At 42.0% G+C, this 13,482-nt stretch overlaps 1 protein-coding gene across 1 annotated transcript; it reads left to right on the forward strand.

The window, feature by feature from the left end:
- Window positions 1-8,924: 8,924 nt before the first annotated feature.
- Window positions 8,925-12,454, forward strand: LOC149985374 (uncharacterized). The gene is made up of 2 exons (XM_090182668.1): window positions 8,925-9,671; window positions 9,759-12,454. The coding sequence occupies exons 1-2, from the start codon at window positions 8,925-8,927 to the stop codon at window positions 12,351-12,353; spliced, it is 3,342 nt and encodes a 1,113-aa protein (XP_090038794.1). The 3' UTR covers window positions 12,354-12,454.
- The last annotated feature ends 1,028 nt before the right edge of the window (window positions 12,455-13,482 follow it).

The following is a 13,482-nucleotide window of genomic DNA, read 5'->3' on the forward strand; positions in this document are numbered from 1 at the left end:
CTTCTCTATTGAGAGAGAGACATTTGTAGAGGGTGGTCTGGCTCAGCTTGGGGATATTGCCCATTCCAGGGCCTCATCACCAATAGTATGTGAGTTCCCCTGTCAAATTGAGGACAGCAGAAGTAAGGCCACAGCTTCTTTGACCAGTCTGTTAGATTGTATTAGAAAACTCTCAAGTGAGGAATTTAAGAGAAATGCCACTCAAGCAGTGAGTGAGTTCCTAGTTAAAAAGTCCACCAGTAGCTTAACTAGTGCACAGCCTGCTTATTCTGTAGCATCCAGGTCTTGTTCCATTCAAAACCAGTACACATGGTCAAAGGATATTTGTGCGGATTCTGCTGCCTTTGGCATCATTGAAACATTTGTGGAAGACCTGCAGAGCTTGGCGCAACCTGCAAAAGTAGAGGAGAGAGAACCTGACCTCCAGGAAAATGCACAAAAGCTACAGAGCAGGATCTGGTCTGCTACCACTAGTTTATATAACAATATTCAGAAGACATTAAAGGACTTCATCATTCATCAGCGGAGGTCAGACATGCTGAGCAGAACGTCTAGTCATATACCCACAGAGGACTCTGGACATCTTGGGACTAAGGAGCACATTTGTTTGGCAAGCCAGGACTTGAGGCAAGCTAGTAAGAGTGTGCCTCACTTGCACAGTTTGAACCTTGAAGTGGCTCTACACAGGGGTGTCAGCGAGAGTTCAAAACTTCTCTGGACTGAAACAGACGAGGCTCTACTGACCAATAGTACCAAAGAGGTCATTTCAACAATCTTGACCTCATGCGAGGATCAGGCATCAAATGCACCTTGCTTCTCCACAGTAGGAAAGAAAATATCTGAAATGTCCCTTGAGGTCAACATATTGGTAGGTGGTGTTCTGTCTCAGCTGAAGGACAACTCCTTGTCAAGGTCCCCAACACCATGTGAAGACATGTTTGAACGTCTCCAAGGTTCTCCTGAGCGAACCTCTCCAGTAAGTCTGGATTGCAGCACGGCTGCCTCCAAAGGCATTGCATCTTCCCACAGTCTTTCAACAAAGAGCCTCCAAAAACGTTCTAGTCATGAGTTCCAAACCAAAGCTGAGAAAGGAGTGAGTGAGGTAATCTCTAGATCATTTAACATTGCGGAGGAAGGTACAACAGATAAGTACCTCCAGTCTGTATCTACATCCACCACATCTACTGATATTATACAAACCATGGTGAAAGACCAGCAGGAGCTCACCCAGACCACCCAATCATCTGACATGGTATCTGGAACCTCCCTGCTCACCACTGGACAGGTTTCTGAGAAAAGAATCTGGTCTGTTGCTCGTAACATCTACTACAGTCTGCAAAGTAAGATTACAGAGTTTCTCAGAAAAGATCTTCAAAGATCAGACACAACACTTGGTTCAATCCAAATATTTACATATCAAAGCAGTCCTGCTTCACAAAGAGCAAGTCTCGGCCATCTTGAGGTCAACCAGAGCAGTGTTACACCTGGTGGAAACGATGCCTGTGTGGACATTCCGCACAAATTACTACCTAAAACCACTGAGCTCTCAGGATCCATGCTGGAGGATATTGGCACGATCCGTTGTAGGAGTGCTGACAGCCAAAATACAAGAAATACCTCTTCTTCACGCTCCTCCATCTCTCTAACACCTACTTCAAAATTAAGGCAGTCGAAATGGCACTTTGCTTTACCCGGGACTCCCATCCCCACTGAGTTTCCTGCTCAGATTGACTTTCCCATTGTTAGAAACACAATCATTGAGGACTTCTTTCACACAGAGGACTTACTTCCTGTAACCTTTGTGGACAAAGTCAGGCAAGCTGCTGGGGTGATAGTGGACATTATGGTGGAAAGTGTTGAGAACACACAGGAAAATGGACAGGGTGCTTCACATCTTGACGACCTCCGATCTGCTGTTAGGAAATTGAGAAAAATCATTTCCACTTGGACCATCCACATTTTCAGCCATGAATTGTTGGATAAAGTGATAGCCCTTCAGGACAGCCACAGCACTCCACAGGTCTTAACATTGGAAGCAGCCAAAAGTGCTTCAGACTCCATTCTTTCAAGGCTGAAATGGGGAAATGAACAATGTGCCATATCCAAGGAGCTCTCCTCTCAGCTTCTCCAGATATTTGCTGAAGAGACAGTGAAGTGCTTCCTGAGACAGTGGTCAGATGAGTATGAAAACATAAACTTTGATGTTTCAGTCCAGAACGATCCAAAGACTTCTACTTGCATGGTCATTCTTCAAATGATCACCAAAGCCACTGCTAAATGTTATTTTGAGTCCGCTACCAGCGTGGCCACCAGTGACATTGTAGAAGGCGTGTTTGATTTGGAAAGGGATACCATCAGCAGTACTGGAGAGCAGGTCCTCACCTTTAACACAAAGGTATAGTACACATACATCTTTCATGAATAACACTGCTGTTGACCTTTTATATGATTCTTTGTGTCATGGCATTGCACTGGTTCTTTGCAGTTGATATGCTGTACTTTAAGATATCGAAAACATTTCAATTTGTTTTAATGTGCCTTTTCCCACCAACCAGGGTTCCAAGAATGTTAGTAAGAACCTCTGTCCTCAAGAGTCTCTGGAGTACCAGCCTCAGAACATTTCCCCTACTGTGTACTTTACAGGTAAGCCCTGCTGCTGTTTAGGCTGCTGCTCAGTCAAGACTGAGACATTATCCCTTTACCATTCCACTAATTCATTTGGAAAGACGTTGTACTCCTCTGAGTTGTTACCTATGACATACTGTACTGTGGGCTGGGTGGTAGCCTAGTGGGTTAAGAGGTTGGGCCAGTAACCGATAGGTTGCTGGTTCAGAATCCCTGAGTTCACGAGGCAAAATCTGTCAATGTGCTCTTGAGCAAGGCACTTAATCCTAATTGCTCCTTGTAAGTCTTTCTGGATAAGAGTGTCTGATAAATGAGTAAAAATGTAAATTGATGGCATGCTGGATGGTCTTTCGTTGCAGAGACGATGACAACATCTCATGGCTACTTTTCTCCAGAGGGAATTTATGATATCGCATCGTCCTTCCAAATTATGTAAATAAATTCCTCATTATAACAACGAGAGCATTCATTTGTTCAGATGAGAATCTAATTGTATTGGTCACATACGCCGAAAACAACTGTGAGATGCTTTATTACGAGCCCATTCCCAACAATGCAGAGTTAAAAAGTAAGAAAATATTTTCTAAATAGTAACACAATAACAATAACAAGGCTATATACAAGGAGTACCAGTACCGAGTCAATGTGCATGGGTGCGAGGTAGTTGAGGTAATACAGTATGTACATGTAGGTAAGGGTAAAAGTGACTAGGCAATCAGGATAGATAATAAACACAGTAGCAGCAGCTAGTGTGAAAGTCGGTCAGTGTCACAGTGAATGTGTGGGTAGAGTGTAGTGAGTGTGCATCGATAAACAAACTCGATAAACAAACTGAAAATGGCATACTGAAGATGGAGTCAAAAGGAACTCAGCCTTTCACCCTTTTCATAGCAATGGAATATGTGACACGGTTCGTTATAGTTCATGTTTTCTACAAAAAATGATAAAAGGCAGATTCGATTATCCAGTTTTTTAAAAAACATTTTTTTTTTTTTAATCGACAGAACTACCGTCCTTGGGTGTTCCTGAGCTCACAGTAAAAGGTTAAACTAGACATGTTATTGTGAGTTCTGGAGGCAGCAGATGCTGTTGGTGGTCGATCAAGGGCACTTCCTGTCTACGCACTGCTTCCCGCCCTCTTCGTACTCCTGTTTTGAGATCCACATTTGCTGGAAAGTTCCTTAGAGTAAGACAACATGATGCTTATCAGTACAAATCCCAAACAATACAACCACCATCATTGATGAAGTGCATTAGGTCAAAGTAGTAGGTTATTATCAAACTATTTCAAAACAGGCCAACACACAAATCCCAAAACAAATAGACAAATCATAGTGTGCAAGTGACCAGAAGCATTGCAATACAGTATAAGTATATATCAATGGAGGCTGCTGAGGCTGCTGAGCTGCTCAGTGGAGGCTGCTGCCTCTCTGTGGTGAGAGCACTAACACACTGAACATGATGGACAAGGATGCTCCATATAGCCATCCATCAGTGTCCAGGCACAGCCTGGGTGTATGTAATACAATATGACCAGATATGGTTTGATATCTCTTCTGAAACTGGGGTGGGGTTATTGAGTTCAGGGTTGTGTAATGGTTGCTTCCATGTCAGTCCTCAAAGATGAAATTGCATAGAATCGAATGAATCACATCCAATGATTTCCCGCTTTGGACATTGTTTTGAAAATGATTCTCCATAGCTGCCATACCTTTTTGATGTCATAAAGTGTTACAGAATTCCCCTTCCTTATTATAAACTGTGATTAAAACTATGGAGTTCATTGGCCTACAACACGTGTCTGTATTTGCCCTTAAAATGATATTGCTAGATGGAATAAAATAATAAGGTAGGCCTAAACTGTAATAAGATGTACTTTAAAGATACTATAAATAGCAGGAGACATACCTGGGTTGTAGACTGGTATTTAGGGCAAGCATTTTAGGATTATACATATGGTTAGTGTCAACTTCTACTTACACGTTAAAGCTCAGCCATGTTGCTACATGTTTACTCATTGACTTCAAGTAGAGCATTGTTTGTGAATCTGAATAAAAGCCTAATAAAAGTGTATTGCCCCCAGCTTGGGCAGCACTGCTACACTGCTTTTTTGGGCTAAAGGTGTTTGTGACACGTGCATGTGTTCCAATGATGTCATAATTGTCTGTAGGTTCTATGTTGCCTATCAACTTGGCTGTCCTTCAGAAAGTAGATAATACTTGTGTTTTCAAACAATTAATAAAAATACTAGCAACAAAACAAACTAAATAGATTTAATCCATTAATATGATATTGCCAGATGGAATAAAATAACAAGGTAGGCCTAAACTGTAATAAGATATATCTTATAGACTGCTTCAGTGCATTTGGAAAGTATTCAGACCCCTTGACTTTTTACACATTTCATTTTTTACATTACAGCCTTATTCTAAAATGGATTACATACAACATTTTCCTCATCAATCTACACACAATATCCTATAATGACAAAGCAAAAACAGTTTTTTAGACATTTTTGCAATTTAAAACGGAAAAAAACAGAAATACCTTATTTACATAAGTATTCAAACCCTTTGCTATGAGACTCGAAATTGAGCTCCGGTGCATCCTGTTTCCCTTGATCATCCTTGAGGTATTTCTACAACATGATTGGAGTCCACCTGTGGTAAATTCAATTGATTGGACATGATTTGGAAAGGCACATACCTAAGGTCCCACAGTTGACAGTGCAAAAATCTATTTTAATTCCAGGTTATAAGGCAACAAAATAGGGAAAATGCCAAGGGGGGTGAATACTTTCGCAAGCCACTGTAAATGGTTCAGTTCACATAAACAGTCATTATTTTCAGTTTGAGAGATCATCCCGGGCTTTAACCCGTCTGCTGTAGCTGAGATGTCCCTGGAGGACATAGAACAACAAGACTATGATGTTTCTGACACTGAGAGAGTCAGGTAAGGCCACTTACACTCTGTCCAGTTAGATATTTGTGTGGAGATTAAGAGAGAGAGACTAATAAGAAATAACTTGTTATGGGGCAGGTCAGGCGTCATTCATGGAGTCATTTGTAGGGTCAAGTCCCCAGCCGATCTATTTGAACCGCTCATTATTTGTGGCCATGTATTAACTACTAAGTGAGTCTTTGACATGAAGACAGTGGTTAGATTCTGCCATTGGGACTGCTCTGATGTTTCCATTCTCTCCTGGTTATGACCATAGAGCCTTGTCCCAGTCTCTAGACCTGCCTGTCTGTGTGATGGATGACCACCTGACCTCTGAAGCTGTCAATGAGATGGTAAGTTGACCTTGTCATTTCATATTACAACATTAATCCAATAAAATGTTATAGTGATGCTATCATTGGCAATGTTGACGTACCACAACCATCTCTGTTGTGTTTCAGTTGTTTAAATTTGTCCAACGTTGCCAATGCTCCTCCACTCTAACGGTTCATAAGTTCTTTCAGTATGATATTTGTTGTATATGTTAAGTTTGACTCTGTTGGTGCCATTATTTGAGACTCATAATGTTTATTTCTACCAGAAGCAAAGCAGCACTGTGGAAACCACAGAAGAAGAGAGCCTCAACAGTGCGAAAAATCTTGAGTCTTTTTCACTGATTATCAACTTCCTGCAGAACCTAACTGAGGAGTATGTTCTATTTTCTTTGGTACAGTACTACTATCAAACCTGTAAAGGATTGTATGAAAGCAGATTCATCAACTACATTTCCATTGCGGAAAAAGTTACATCACACCACAATGTTGTCAAAACAATTGCTACAAAGCATGTGTAAAATACTGTTTAATCTGATGACTCTACTGACCGACATTTCTGACAATATTAATACTATTAATATGAATAATTCATATGAATCATTTTCAGGCAATGGAGTAGGATTCGTAATGGCATTTCTGACCCGGTAAGATCTGAAAGCTTATTTAGAATACAATGATCACTGAATGTTTAGCCTTGTTCATAAGCTTTTGAAAGACGCACTATGCAACATTTTAAAACACTTCTTCTGTTTCTGGAATACAGCTGACAAAACAACAGCTTGCCGGCTTGTGTCTGAGGATTGTCCAGTTTTTATCGGACAAGCTGATGCAGATCATCATCCCAGGTCTTTACGAACTACTGGGCATCCAAGATGCTGCCTCCTCTCCATTGTCACAGAGATCTCTCACAGCGTCACTCACCAGTCTGTTAGACGATAAGGTTAACACCAAGCCCCGCGTGAGATTTACTGAGGCTGGTGTACCTAAGAGGCCAGGCAGTCGAAAGTCTTACAATAGCTTTCGCATCCCGACTCCCTACCCTTCCTCCAACTGTATGGATCAGGAAGAGGCAGAAGAGCAGGAATCACAACAACTTAAGTTCAAGGAGATTTACCTGACTAAGGAGATGGGCAGTCTGGGCAGTGGAAGCTACTTCCCAAAACCATTGCCCAAGCCAGCCATGAGGTATGTCTGTAACCATTCTTCAATACTGCCTTTTATTTATGATTGTCCTGAAACCGTATTTGATGTTTATAGCAATTTCACATTTAATCCTAGTAAAAATTCCCTGTTTTAGCAATTTCACATTTAATCCTAGTAAAAATTCCCTGTTTTAGGTCAGTTAGGATCACCACTTTATTTTAAGAATGTGAAATGTCAGAATAATAGAAGAAAGAATAATTTATTTCAGCTTTTATTTCTTTCTTCACATTCCCAGTGGGTCAGAAGTTTACATACACTCAAATAGTATTTGGTAGCATTGCCTTTAAATTGTTTAACTTGGGTCAAATGTTTTGGGTAGCCTTCCACAAGCTTCCCACAATAAGTTGGGAGAATTTTTGCCCATTCCTCCTGACAGAGCTGGTATGACTGAGTCAGGTTTGTAGGCCTCCTTGCTCGCACAAGCTTTTTCAGTTCTGCCCACAAATGTTCTATAGGATTGAGGTCAGGGCTTTGTGATTGCCACTCCAATACCTTGACTTTGTTGTTCTTAAGTCATTTTGCCACAACTTTGGAAGTATGCTTGGGGTCATGTCCATTTGGAAGACCCATTTGGGACCAAGCTTTAACTTCCTGACTGAAGTCTTGAGATGTTGCTTCAATATATCCACATAATTGTCCATCTTCATGATGCTATCTATTTTGTGAAGTGCACTAGACCCTCCTGCAGCAAAGCACCCCCACAACATGATTCTGCTACCCCCGTGCTTCACGGTTGGGATGGTGTTCTTTGGCTTGCAATCCTCACCCACCCACGGCTGTGTGGTCCCATGGTGTTTATACTTGCGTACTATTGTTTGTACAGATGAACGTGGTACCTTCAGCCATTTGGAAATTGCTCCCAAGGATGAACCAATTATTTTTCTGTGGTCTTGGCTGATTTCTTTTGATTTTCTCATGATGTCAAGCGAAGAGGCACTGAGTTTGAAGGTTGGCCTTGAAATACATCCACAGACTCAAATGATGTCAATTAGCCTAACATAAGCTTCTAAAGCCATGACATCCTTTTCTGGAATTTTCCAAGCTGTTTAAAGGCACAGTCAACTTAGTGCATGTAAACTTCTGACCCACTGGAATTGAGATACAGTGAATTATAAGTTAACTAATCTGTCTGTAAACAATTGTTGGAAAAATGACTTGTGTCATGCACAAAGTAGATGTCCTAACCGACTTGCCAAAACTAGAGTTTGTTAACAAGGAATTTGTGGAGTGGTTGAAAAACGACTTTTAATGACTCCAACCTAAGTGTATGTAAACTTCCGACTTCAACTGTACAAGCCAGTTTCAATACAAATTACTTATACAAAAAAAGTACTCTAATTTATCATATTATTTGACTTTAAAACAGAATAATTTAGTCATTTTTTTCCTTCTCCAAACCGGCAGAAGCTTTTCTCTTATCTTTCTGTAATGAAAAGAACTATAGAAGTTGAATAAATTATTATTTTTTATTATTAGATGTGGTTGACACACCTCCACCACACTAAGGTGTTTTCCCAGAGCAAAAGCAACGATTCCCCCACTATTTTCAATGGTGCAGATGTGTTTGACACAGCTCCACCAGGGCAACGTTCCTCACAGCCGTACATATTATCTGTTTGACTGTGATGATTTCTGTTTTTTTTTTCAAGAACCTCTCTGTCTGATGTGCAGAAGAAGACAACCAACTCTGACTCGCTACAAGTCCTCTTAGGTGTCTCAGAGGACACCCTCGTCACCTGTGTGCAGGACAGCCTGCAAGGTTCTCTCTCCAAACTTGCATGCATGTCCAATTCTCCATCTGGAAGTGCAGGCTCTCCGAAGATGACCCCTGCTGTAATGGCAGAAGTGATTAAAGATGTCAAGTCGGCCGTATCAGTAGTCGTTAAGAGTGCCTCCGCTAGCCAAACCTCTCAAGTGACACCGGTAAGCGGAGACTCACAGACCAAGGTGACTGAGAGCATGGTGAGAGAGCTGGCTGCTAAACTTGAAAAAGTTGACCAAGAGAGCAAGAGTCTAACAGGGCAAGTCATGACCATGATCTCTGACACAATGGTGGCTTTTGTTGACGAGAACGAACAGAATTTGCTGAAAGATCTGAAGGACAAGATCACGTTTTTGGCATCGCATGTTGGCTTCATTGACGATCTTGATGCCCTGATAAGGAAATACGAGAGCAGCTACAATATTGGTGAATCTGGTTCCTCCTGCACGCTCACATCTAAGAGCATCCAAAAACTCTCCAGCCGGGAGTTTCAAACATCAGCAATACAAGCAGTGAGTGGAGTTCTTGCCAAAAAAGTCAGTAGTTTGAGCTTTCCTAGTTCAGTCGTTCAGTCTGAGTTAACAGGTGCTGTATCAGGTCAAACATTGTCTGGCATTGTAAAGACAGAGTCAATTCACCCAGTGGGCTCAGCAGCGTCAGTAGTTGTTAAGACTTTCGTGTCAGATATGAAGTCCTTGGCTGAATCTGAAGAGAGTCCCCAACAGAAGAGTGCCTGGTCTGCTGCTGTTCACATTTACAACAGCATCCAAAACAACTTGAAAGATTATTTCGGCAAGCTTCAGAGATTTGCCCTAAAGAGCATTGTCACATCTGATGACAACATCACAACTTGCACCAAAGAAGTCATCTCAGAGCTTCTGGTCTTGTACAAGACTGAAATGTCAAAGGAGGACCCCCTGTACACTGTTGGAGAAAAAGGATCAGACTTCTCTATTGAGAGACAACAATTTGTAGAGGGCGTTCTGGCTCAGCTTGGGGATATCTCCCATTCCAGGGCCTCATCACCAATAGTATATGAGTTCCCCTGTCAAATTGAGGACAGCAGAAGTAAGGCCACAGCTTCTTTGACCAGTCTGTTAGATTGCATGAAAAAACTCTCAAGTGAGGAATTCAAGAGAGACACCACTCAAGCAGTGAGTGAGTTCCTAGTTAAAAAGTCCAACAGTAGCTTAACTAGTGCACAGCCTGCTTATTCTGTAGCATCCAGGTCTTGTTCCGTTCAAAGCCAGAGAACCTTGTCAAAGGATATTTGTGCGGATTCTGCTGCCTTTGGCATCATTGACACATTTGTGGAAGACCTGCAGAGCTCGGCGCAACCTGCAGAAGTAGAGGAGAGAGAACCTGACCTCCAGGAAAATGCACAAAAGCGAAAGAGCAGGATCTGGTCTGCTACTACTAGTTTATATAAAAATATTAAGAAGACATTAAAGGGCTTCACCATTCACCGGCGGAGGTCAGACGTGCAGAGAAGAATGTCTAGCCATACAACCACAGAGGACTGTGGACATCTTGTGACTAAGGAGTACCTTGGTTTGGCAAGCCAGAACTTGACGCAAGCTAGTAAGAGTGTGCCTCACTTGCCCAGTTTGAACCAGGAAGTGACTCTACACATGGGTGTCAGCGAGAGTTCAAAACTTCTCTGGACTGAAACAGACGAGGGTCTAATGAACAATAGTACCAAACAGGTCATTTCAACAATCTTGACCTCATGCGAGGATCCAACATCAAATGCACCTTGCTTCTCCACAGTAGGAAAGAAAATATCTGATATGTCCCTTGAGGTCAACATATTGGTAGGTGGTGTTCTGTCTCAGCTGAAGGACATCTCCTTGTCAAGGTCCCCAACACCATGTGAAGGCATGTTTGAACGTCTCCAAGGTTCTCCTGAGCGAACCTCTCCAGTAAGTCTAGATTGCAGCACGGCTGCCTCCAAAGGCATTGCATCTTCCCACAGTCTTTCAACAAAGAGCCTCCAAAAACTTTCTAGTCATGAGTTCCAAACCAAAGCTGAGAAAGGAGTGAGTGAGGTCCTCTCTAGATCATTTAACATTGTGGAGGAAGGTACAACAGATAAGTACCTCCAGTCTGTATCTACATCTACTGATATTATACAAACCATAGTGAAAGATCTGCAGGAGCTCACCCAGACCACCCAATCATCTGACATGGTATCTGGAACCTCCCTGCTCACCACTGGACAGGTTTCTGAGAAAAGGATCTGGTCTGTTGCTCGTAACATCTACTACAGTCTGCAAAGTAAGATTACGGAGTTTCTCAGAAAAGATCTTCAAATGTCAGACACAACACTTGGTTCAATCCAAATATTTACATATCAAAGCAGTCCTGCTTCACAAAGAGCAAGTCTCTGCCATCTTGAGGTCAACCAGAGCAGTGTTACACCTGGTGGAAACGATGCCTGTGTGGACATTCCGCACAAATTACTACCTAAAACCACTGAGCTCTCAGGATCCATGCTGGAGGATATTGGCACGATCCGTTGTAGGAGTGCTGACAGCCAAAATACAAGAAATACCTCTTCTTCACGCTCCTCCATCTCTCTAACACCTACTTCAAAATCAAAGCAGTCAGAATGGGACTTTACCTTGCCCGGTACTCCCATCCCCACTGAATTATCTGCTCAGAGTGACTTTCCCATTGTAAGAAACATGATCATTAAGGACTTGTTTCACACAGAGAACTTACTTCCCCCATCCTTTGTGGACAAAGTCAGGCAAGCTGCTGGGGTGGTAGTGGACGAAATGGTGGAAAGTGTTGAGAACACACAGGAAGATGGACAGGGTGCTTTTCATCCTGACAACCTCCGATCTGCTGTTAGGAAATTGAGAAAAATAATTTCCACTGGGACCATCCACATGTTCAGTCATGAATTTGTGGATAAAGTGATAGCCCTTCAGGACAGCCACAGCACTCCACAGGTCTTAACATTGGCAGCAGCCAGAAGTGCTTCAGACTCCATTCTTTCAAGGCTGAAATGGGGAAAGGAACAATGTGCCATATCCAGGAAGCTCTCCTCTCAGCTTCTCCAGATATTTGCTGAAGAGACAGTGAAGGGCTTCCTAAAACAGTGGTTAGATGAGTATGAAAATATCAACATTGATGTTTCAGTCCAGAATGAACCAAGCACCTCTACTTGCATGGTCTTTCCTATCCAGCTCAATCAGAGCAAGCCAGAGGATAGTGACACAATGAATCAGCTCACGAAAGTCATGGTCAACAAAATGATGGATGCCTTATCAGTTGGCTCAAGTCATCAAATGATCACCAAAGCCAATGCCAAATGTTCTTTTGAGTCCGGTACCAGCATGGCCACCAGAGACATTGTAGAAGGGATGTTGGATTTGGTAAGGGATAGCACCAGCAGTACTGGAGAGCAGATCCCCATCTTCAAGTCCAAGAAAAGCAAGAAAACCATGTTCAGCAAGATATGCTTTAACATAAAGGTATAGTACAAGTACAGATTTTTCATGAATAACACTGCTTTTGAATGTATGAGATATTATTTGTTTATATAATTCAGTATTTTAGCATTGTATTGCCTTTTTCCAGTTGATATACTGTACTTTAAGATATATAACAGTTTGTTTTAATGTGCCTTTTCCCACCAAACAGGGTTCCAAGAAAGTTAGAAAGGACCACTGTCCTCAAAAGTCTCTGGAGTACCAGCCTCAGAACACTTCCCCTACTGTGTACTTTACAGGTAAGCCCTGCTGCTGCTCATTCAAGACTAAGATATTATTACTTTAGCGTTCAGCTAATTCATTTGGAAAGACATTGCACTCTGCTCTGAATTGTTACCCATGACATACTGGATGGTCTTTCTTTGCAGAGTCGAGGACAAATTCTCATGGCTCCTTTGCTCCAGAGGGAAATGACTTCGCATATTCCTTCCCACCTGAAGAGAAGAGTCGCAAACCCTCCCTTTTCACCAGAATGTATAGAGCCATCACTAGAAGCTTCTCCAACCCAAGATAATTTTCCTCATTAAATGAGATTGCATTCATTTGTTGTCATATGTTGACTGTTTTGCTAGCACAGACTGTAATATGTTCTGCGATTCATCCACATGCATTGAGGAGTATACCACCTCAGTCACAGGCTACATCAATAAGCGGATCGACAACGTCGTGTCCACAGTGACCGTATGTACATATCCCCGACAGAAGCCATGGATTACAGGCAACATCCACACCGCGCTAAAGGCTAGAGCTGCTTCTTTCAAGGAGCGGGACACTAATCCAGACACTTATATGAAATCCTGCTATGCCCTCAGACTAACCATCAAACAGGCAAAGTGTCACGCCCTGACCGTAGAGATCTTTTTAATTCTCTATTTGGTTAGGTCAGGGTGTGACTAGGGTGGGCAATCTAGGTGATGATATGCCAGTGATATAGAGACATTAGAAAAGGTTTGTTTTCAGTGGTGCAAAGTACTTAAGTAAAAATGATTTAAACCGTTTTGGGGGTATCTGTACTTTAACTATTTATATTTTTGACAACTTCAGTACATTCATAAAGGACAAAAATGTACTTTTGACTCCATCCACTTTCCCTGATACCCAAAAGTACATTTTGAAT

This window comes from Oncorhynchus mykiss, chromosome 1 (genome assembly GCF_057628025.1).
Source record: "Oncorhynchus mykiss isolate SJ-2025 chromosome 1, ASM5762802v1, whole genome shotgun sequence".
Taxonomy (NCBI): Eukaryota; Metazoa; Chordata; class Actinopteri; order Salmoniformes; family Salmonidae; genus Oncorhynchus; species Oncorhynchus mykiss.

Excerpts from the sequence above, each read along its gene's own strand:
- LOC149985374 (XM_090182668.1), top strand. The coding sequence starts at position 8,925 with ATGACCCCTGCTGTAATGGCAGAAGTGATTAAAGATGTCAAGTCGGCC. Across the intron at positions 9,672-9,758 it reads ATTTCGGCAAGCTTCAGAGA|ACTGAAATGTCAAAGGAGGA; the intron begins TTTGCCCTAAAG and ends GTCTTGTACAAG.